At 65.9% G+C, this 7,832-nt stretch overlaps 3 protein-coding genes across 3 annotated transcripts in view; 1 reads left to right on the top strand and 2 right to left on the bottom strand.

Annotated features, from left to right (window-relative positions):
• Positions 1-2,053, top strand: part of EMIHUDRAFT_110675 (hypothetical protein) — a gene marked incomplete at both ends in the record, with an annotated part of 2,829 nt that extends 776 nt beyond the window's left edge. The window contains 2 exons of the mRNA XM_005788128.1: positions 944-1,336; positions 1,484-2,053. Coding sequence (XP_005788185.1) covers positions 944-1,336; positions 1,484-2,053 — 963 coding nt within the window. The remainder of the gene's footprint in view (positions 1-943; positions 1,337-1,483) is intronic.
• A 371-nt stretch (positions 2,054-2,424) lies between these two features.
• On the bottom strand, positions 2,425-3,758 carry EMIHUDRAFT_455270 (hypothetical protein; the record flags this gene model as incomplete). The annotated part of the gene is made up of 4 exons (XM_005788129.1): positions 2,425-2,699; positions 2,792-2,998; positions 3,157-3,197; positions 3,661-3,758. The coding sequence occupies 4 exons, from the start codon at positions 3,756-3,758 to the stop codon at positions 2,656-2,658; spliced, it is 390 nt and encodes a 129-aa protein (XP_005788186.1). The 3' UTR covers positions 2,425-2,655.
• Positions 3,759-6,669: 2,911 nt separating this feature from the next.
• EMIHUDRAFT_227300 (hypothetical protein) overlaps positions 6,670-7,832 on the bottom strand; it is a gene marked incomplete at both ends in the record, with an annotated part of 2,863 nt that continues 1,700 nt past the window's right edge. Inside the window, 2 exons of the mRNA XM_005788130.1 lie at positions 6,670-6,909; positions 7,261-7,705. Coding sequence (XP_005788187.1) covers positions 6,670-6,909; positions 7,261-7,705 — 685 coding nt within the window. The remainder of the gene's footprint in view (positions 6,910-7,260; positions 7,706-7,832) is intronic.

The following is a 7,832-nucleotide window of genomic DNA, read 5'->3' on the forward strand; positions in this document are numbered from 1 at the left end:
CGCCAGCACGGGCGGGCACCACGTAGCGGCACCCACCAGTGTTGCGGGGGCAACGAACGTACTCAGGCCTTGGCCTAATTACGGGCACAAGCGTTTCGGCAGGTCCAGCCTCATTCGCAGGGGGTGAGGGAGGGGATGAGGACGGTGAGGGCGGCTGGGGCAGCCGGGAAGGCAGCACAGGCGAGGCGCGGCGCACCTCAAACTCGAGCGAGTAGCGGGAATATCACCCGCTGCTCCGGCGGGAGAGTGCTCCCCGCCGCCCCCTGGGTCACCTCGAGTGACCTCGCAGCCCACACCGCGAGGCGCTGCTGTCAGGGGGGTGTATCACCGCCGTATCAACCCCACACTCCGTCGCCCAGCCGCCGACAGCGGGGCGCTTGCTGTCGGGACGCGCAGTCTCGACAGCGGAGCGCGTGCTTCTTGCCGGCGGAGCAGCAAGCTCCTCAGCAGCGAGCGCAGAAGCTTTCTTGCGTACCGCCGCCGCGCAGTCCCTATGGATGCACGTCGACGCCGGAGACGCCGGCCCGAGCGCTTCTCCTCGCTCTAGAGCCACGGCGGGCAGCCCGTTGACCGCCTCACCGCCTCACCGCCCAGTTCGTGGTCCCGCACCACCAACAGCCGTCCATCTGAACGGCGACGGAGGCCAAGCCCGACGTCTGGGCTCTAGCCGATCACCTGGCCGCCCGCGACGAGCCGCCAGTCGGCGTGGCGGCGAGGAAGGGAGCGAGAGCTCTCCAGTGCCGCTGGCACCCTGTGGCTGGCCTGCGAATGCTCATTCACAGCGATGCCCGAGGGGAATTCGCGTGGAAATTCGATCCGCCGACTCAGGGAGGGGTCCTCTATCGGGGAAGGAGGTTGCGGGAAAAATCTGAGAAATCACCCCCAGCCTTCCCCCTCTCCGTCGAGGGGTGTCAGCTCCTCGGTGTGCTGATCCTTCCCTTAGACTCAAATTTCCACACTCATCGTCGACTGCGGTTCGGGCCTGACGCGCGCCGCCGTCTTCTGGCGCGACGCTGGCAATCGCGTCCACGCCTGCGAGGCGAGCGCGAGCACCGGGCAGGCGGAACCGTTTGCGCTCCCTCGGATCGTTGACGTGCTCACCGAGGGCGGCTCGGCGCTGCGCCGGTGGGTGGCGAGCATACAGGAGCTCGTCGTGGCGACGGGCTGCACCTCCACAGTAATTGGCGCCACCGGCGGGCTGCGGCAGGCCGAGGCGGCCGGCAGGGTCACGCCTCGCATGCTCGCGTCGCTTGGAGAGCTGCTGCGGGAGCTGGTGCCGGCCGCCGAGTTCCGCAGCCTGAGCGGCGAGGACGAGGCGCGGGCCGAGCTCGGCGCGGTGCAGCACGTCGCCGACTTGACACTGCCGCCGAGTGTGCCCCGGCCGATCGGAATGCTCAGTGGCGGCGGGATGACCTCGCAGGCGAGCGGCCTTGCTGTCGCTGCCCGGGAGTGTCGGTGCTGAGATCGTCCCCGACCTTTGCAGGTCGGCTGGCACGACCCTCCGGGCGCAGCGGCCAGCTTCCTCTCGGTGACGCACGGGCTGATCGACGCCGCCGCCTCGCTCTGCGAGCGGGCGGACGGCGCGGCCGACGAAGACGCGCGGAGTTGCGCGATCGAGGCCTTTGGCGCGCGGCTTGCGGCAGAGGTGTCCGCCTCTGGCCGGCGCGGACAGCTACGCGGCACGCTCGTCGCCATCGAAATGGTCGGAGCCTGCGGCTCCGCAGACGAGTACGGCGGCCGCTTCGCCGGGCTGGCGCGGCAGGTGGGCCAGCGGGTGGTGGGCAAGGCGGCGCTGGTCGCGGCGCTGCGGGAGCACCTGCAGCAGTGGGCGAGGGGCGGGGCCGTGGCGAGCCGGCACGAGGCGTACGCTGGGCTGCTGCCCGCAGAGCTGCTAGGGCTCGCAGGCCTCGCCGACGAGGGAGCGAGCTTTTACCTCTGCCGCTCGTTCGAGGTCGCTCCGGGCGTGACCCTCAAGCCGAGCTGGTCTCTCGGCGTCTACCTCTCGCGGTCGGCCGCGCCGCCGCCGCCACCATCGCCGCTGGAGCATAGCTGATTTTAGCGCGCAGATAGCGTCTCGCCCCAGAGCCCCACTCAGCACTCAACACTCTCACTTCACACTTGTGCGGAAACACCTAACACTGCAAGAGTGCAACCTGCAAACACTCGCTTGCTTTATAGTAGACCGGAGGGCTACGAAGCCTTCTGACCTGCAAAGTGAAAGTGCGATACACATACGATATGTAAGCGCGGTCTTTTATATCAGGACATACACAATGGTGTACGAGTGTAGGACCGTACAGGTACACCGTAGTCCGTAGAGCGTGTAGTTTGAGAGAGACGGACAGAGGCGAGAGCCCCCGCCAGCGGCAGCGCGGGCCCGAAAAGTCGAACGCGACCCCCCCCCCCCCAAAAAAAAAAAACTGTGCTCTTCAATTACCGGTGTATGATACGCATGCTTGTGTCGTGCAGTGTGACCACGGTCAGGGTGGAGAGTGCGTAGACCACGCAGCGTCGCGAATCGGGGGGGGGGGGGGGGGAGGGGAGAACCACACACACAGCTCAAGACCCAAGTACAGGAGAGCTCTGGCTCACCGCGTGGCCAACGCGCGCGGCGGGCCGCAAGCCTCGAGCAAAGCCAGCGGTATGCGCGCCGCCTCAGTGGCCGCCCAAATGCTTCTCCTTGTAGCTGTGCCGCTCGACTGCCGGCGGAAGCGGAGGAGCCGCGTCAGCAGCTCGGGAAGGGGGTCGGGCGGCGGGCGGGCGGGCGAGAGGCGGGGAGGGCAGCACGCACAGCGCAGGTGCTGAAAGTAGTCGAGCGTGTAGCCAATGAAGCCTACGACCAGCATCGCGTGCACGACGGGGCGGAAGGAGCCCTTGTCAAAGAACATCTTCTTGTAGTTGGGGAAGGTGCGCGCAAAAAACGTGTCGCCCTTGAGCACACTCATGTACGGCGCCTCGCCAGTCGCGGGGAAGCGCGGGTCCATGGACATGGCGGACCCTGTGGATGGGGTGTGCACAGGGTCAAGAGCGGCCGACCGAGACAGAAACGGACGCCGCGCGCTCCCGCATGTCGCCACCACCGCGTGTGCAGAGGATCAGGCGGCGCCCGAGAGACGGAGCAGGAGGCTGCGCGCTCCCACATGCCACCCACACAACCCTGCGCGCCCCAGCGCGGTCCCTGCGCCGTCTGCGCCACTCTGTGCCGGCACGCGCTCCGAATGGCGGGAAGAGGTTTGTGCGCGCGGCCGTTCCGGCGCAGGCTGAGGGTGTGTTAGGGTAGGGGGTAGTGTGTGCTTTGCGTCCGCCGCGTCCGCCGCGCGCCCGCACTATCGTCCGCGCGCCCGACAGAAACTCGCCGATAAAAAAGAAAAAATCGGAGTTTTCTTTCTTTCTTTTAGGCAGGCTCGAGACAGGTCGAACTGATAAAAAAGAAGACTAGCCAGGCGGTACCGTACACGGAACTAACCCTCGGAGACCCGTGTTGTTACTTTACGGCCCTTTCCCTGCGAACGAACGCGCACCCCCGGGGCTAGGGCTCTCTAGCCCGTAACCCGACACCGATCATCCGGCCCGCTGGGTGCGCTTCTCAGCTCCCCGGCCCTGGATGTGTGTGTGGTTAATGACTGCACTCCAAGTAAGAGTAAGTGCTCCTCGGCGGACGATGCCGTCTGCTCCGGCTCCCCAGTCCCCGGGTCTGCCCTGCTCTCGTCTGCGCTAGTTTCTGCTTCGTCATCACCGGCTGCCTCACCAAAAAGCATTTGCGTCGAGTATATCGACCTCTACTGCTTACCCAGCCTTTTTGAGTGTATCCTGGCTGTGGTCCCACACCCCGCCCACTGCGCACTGGTGTCCATGAACCATGATGGAGTCCATCTCACAGAGACCGCAGGAGGTCATGTGAGGGTCGATGGGAGTGCCAACCCCACAATCGGCCTAAAAACCCAGCCCAGTATCCCGCTATCAACGTGAGGAGAGGGGCCCTCTTGAGGGGGACAGCTCAAGCAATACCCAAAATGCGATCCAAACTACCAGCGCCGCGCCGAAACGCGAAAGGAGCGCGGCCCGCGTCGGCTCGCAACCTCGCAGCGTTGGGCTGCTTGCTCAACCCCATCGCGTCCGACACCGAGTCGTGCGCAATCTCGCGAGTCGCGCGTGATTGCTGATTGGTTTTGATGGGACTAGGTCCAGCCCTGGGTGGCGCAGGTTTTGTGACATTTGGCGATTCCGCGACTTACTGGGCCCCTGAGCCGCTACCCGTGTGCGATTTTTTGTGGCCCGGACATGACACTGGTAGTAAACGGGTCAGAACCGGCCAAACACAGGCTACAGCCCCACACACGCGCCCGCCATAGCTCCTGGAGAGCATGCGCGAGTGACGCGCTGCAAGCCGCGAGAGTGGCATCAGAGGCAGGAACGACGTGCTCTTGCTGCACCTCGCAGCTGCACCAAGTGTGCTCGCAGTGTATGCCACGGCCACTGCCTGCGGCATTGCTCTCGTGCAGCTAGGCGACGCAGGTCCATCAGCAGGGCTCATCCAATGCGAGCGCACATTGTGCGTAGCCGCGGGCAGGTGGCAGTGCACAGCCGCACACCGGCTGTGGCGGCTCGAATGCCCCCGGCAGTGCTGCTAGTCATCAACTTGCGTATTAGGGCCGCAGCAGACTGCTGCTGTGGCAGCAGCAGCAGCCTGCTGCTGCCTGATTCAGTCAAGCCAGCGGTGCAGCGAGGCGTGCAGAATTCGCGCGGTTTGGTACCTCCTGAGGCTGAGCGCGTTCAGAATCGGTGACCGGAGTTGGATGGTCCGATGGAGCTCGGCGAGCTCCATCGGACCATCCATGGCCGGACGGCGGAGCGTGAGGTGGCGAGCGGAGAGATGTACCGCAAGACCAAAAAAACACGGATCTGACGATTGTCACACGGATCTGACGCGATGTCGGTGTCAGCTCGCAGCTGCTCCTGGTGCCGCTGCTTGGCCGCCGCGCTCGCACTCGCTCCGCTCGATGCCATCGTGAGGCTGCAACGGTCTGCGAGCTCCTTTCGCCCAGCGGGTCCACCACAGAGTTCTCCCAGTCATGTGCCCAAATGCGCCCGCCGTTTTTCGTCATACCCCCCCTCCTGGAAACCCGCCGACTTTGATTGGGTCCGGTTCAACCTCACTCTCATCTTTATACTTACAGATAAAACACGGATCTGACGATTGTCACCTCGATAAGCTCCACATCGGGAAGAAAAAGGTGCGCTGCCGTGCACGGATCGCCCGTTTGTGCCTCCAGCGATGCCACTGCAGAGTGCCGCGTCGCCTCGACCATGGCGTCAATCTCTGTTGGCGAGAGCTTTCCCTGCCGCTCTAGCTTCTCCCTCTCCGCTGCAGCGCATGCCTGCGCCAGGCGGTTGCGTCCCGTCTGCGAGAACAGCTCCCTAGTTCGCCGCTCAATGTCAGTCCACATTGCAATGTACTCGACGCGCGACATGCTCGCCACCCAATCGCCGTGCTTCCCCGGAAGAACGAATAAGCGCAGATAGAGCAGGTAGCACTCCACGGTCTCCTTACCTCGCCCCATCCGAGTTGGGTCAACGCGCGAAATCTGCGCACGCGTTGTTGCTAACCAGACCGCAAAATCCACGAGAAGCTCTGCGCTCATCATCCGCGCGTCCGACGGTCTCCCCTCCAGAAAGCGGCTAAACGCATGGAACGCGACAGCAACGGCCGCATGCGTTTTCAGAGTGGGCGCCTTCGGCGCCTCGCCCATCGCACACGCCGCCCGAGAGCACTCCCACCCCCGCCGCCTCGCAAGCTCACAGGTTGATTTGAGGAGAAGCAGCTGGGGGAGGTCAAAGCGGGAGAAGGCGGCACGGCGGCGGCGGCGCGGCCCCCCCCCATCCCCACGCCTCCGGGTCGTGCGTACCGCCTCCGGGCGCGAGTGTCCCCCCAGCGTCTGCTCCGGCAGTCGCTCCGGTAATCAGGCCGAGAGTACCAGGGAGGATGGGAGAAGAGCCCAGGGTGGGGAGAGGAGAAGAGCCCAGGGAGGGGGGAGGAGAAGAGCCCAAGACGGCCTCCCTCTCCCTCCCCTCCCACCGGGCCTCCCTCTCCCTCTCCTCCCACCGGGCCTCCCTCTCCCCCTCCTCCCGCCAAGCACCGACAGTCTCGAGGGGCCAGCCGCTGGAAGGGGCAAGCCAGCGGCACGAGGGCTTCAGCCACACAGCTACCATGGGAACGCGACCCACACAAAGCACCAAAGTTAGGCATACCCCCCGGCGCAGTGTCCCCCGCTATGTGTCGCCGTTCGTCGGGGCACGCTATCCTGTGCAGTCAGGGCAAGTGGGGGCGGGGTGGACAGCCCAGCGCAGATGCACTGGGATCTCTCTGCCCAGTCCGGGGGTGCGTCGAACCTTCCATCACCCTGTCGGAAGCGGCGTGCCGGTGGAGGCACGTCCGGGTTTTGGAAGTAAAGATATATTACTTTTTTTTTCGAGAGACTTTCGGAGAGGCTCTTTGGAAGGGAGGTCCGCAGCACCCCGAGGGAGGCGGCGACCCAGCTGAGCAACAAACTTTCGCACGCTCAGCACCTGGGCGATCTCGCGCCGCCTAGCGCGCCGCCTCGTCACCGCCGCCACCGCAAGTCGAGAACTACTCGCGCGCGCATATGCCGCCCCCCTCCCCGCTGCCTTTTAAACCCCTTCTCCGGACCGTGCCGCTGGCAGGTGCTCCCCGGCGGCAATCTCGGCCTCGCTGTACCCAACCAGCCGCGCCGCAAGCGGTGTTAGCAGCGGCTCGTCGCGCGGCACAGAGTACCGCGCCATCTGCTCGTCGCAGTACACGCTGTACTCGTGCGTCGGCTGGAAGACATATGGCCGGTGCGCCGTCGTGACGCGCGCCCGGACCGCCGCCTTTCGCCTCCGAATCACCTCCTCCGAGGCGCGCGAGCGGGGGACGAGGCAGACAAAAGCGACCGCGCGCAGCAGCTCGTCCTCCTCCTCCTCCTCCTCCTCCCCGCCCGCGAGGACTGCGCCCCCTTCCCCCGGCGCTGAGCAGTGGGCAGTGCGCGAGTCCCACAGCAGCAGATCGCCGCGCTGCAGCAGGCAGATGATGCCGCCACTGCCACTGCCGCCGCCACTGCCGCCGTCACCGCCGTCGTCACCGCCGCCGTCGCGGAGTAGGGGGTCGTCGGGCGGAAGCCTGAAGAAGTCGTCGTCGTCCTGCAGCTCCGCCGCGTAGCGAGAGAGCCGTCCAAAGCGGCGGTGCGATCCCGGCAGGAGGACGTTGCCGCCCGTGGCGTGGCTTGTGGCCGGTCCGAAGTGGACGAGGCCCTGGACACACTCGAACTCTGGCCTCGCCGGGTTCTGGTCCACGTGCAGCCAACCGCCGCGCGTCCGCCGCTCCGGCCGCCGCCTCCACGGCCGAAACGCGGCCGCGCCGTCGAGCGAGGTGATCAGGTCGTCCGACGTCACGCCCCACACGGCGGCAAAGGCCGCGCGCACGTTGGCGTTGCTCCGGATGCGCCACATGAATTCGGAGCACCCGATGCCGTGGAAGGGCAGGATGCCGCCCTCGACGCAGCGAGGCCAGCGCTCGTCGTCCCACGTGTCGGGCCGCCGCCGCTCGACGCCTGTGCCGAGCCCCTCTAGCCAGGCCCACAGCCCGTCTAGCGCGTGCTCGCATTCGGCCACGGTGAGAGCGTGAGAAAACACGACGAATCCGTGCTCCCTGAGGTGAAGCGGCTGCAAGCAGCTTCCCTTCCTTCTTCTGGGGCCGAAACTTTCCTCCGGAATCCCCCCTTGGCCGGGGGAACCGGGGTTTCCGCTTGGCCCTTCCCCCGCAACGGGGGGGCCCG

This window comes from Emiliania huxleyi (genome assembly GCF_000372725.1).
Source record: "Emiliania huxleyi CCMP1516 chromosome Unknown EMIHUscaffold_138, whole genome shotgun sequence".
NCBI lineage: Eukaryota > Haptophyta > Isochrysidales > Noelaerhabdaceae > Emiliania > Emiliania huxleyi.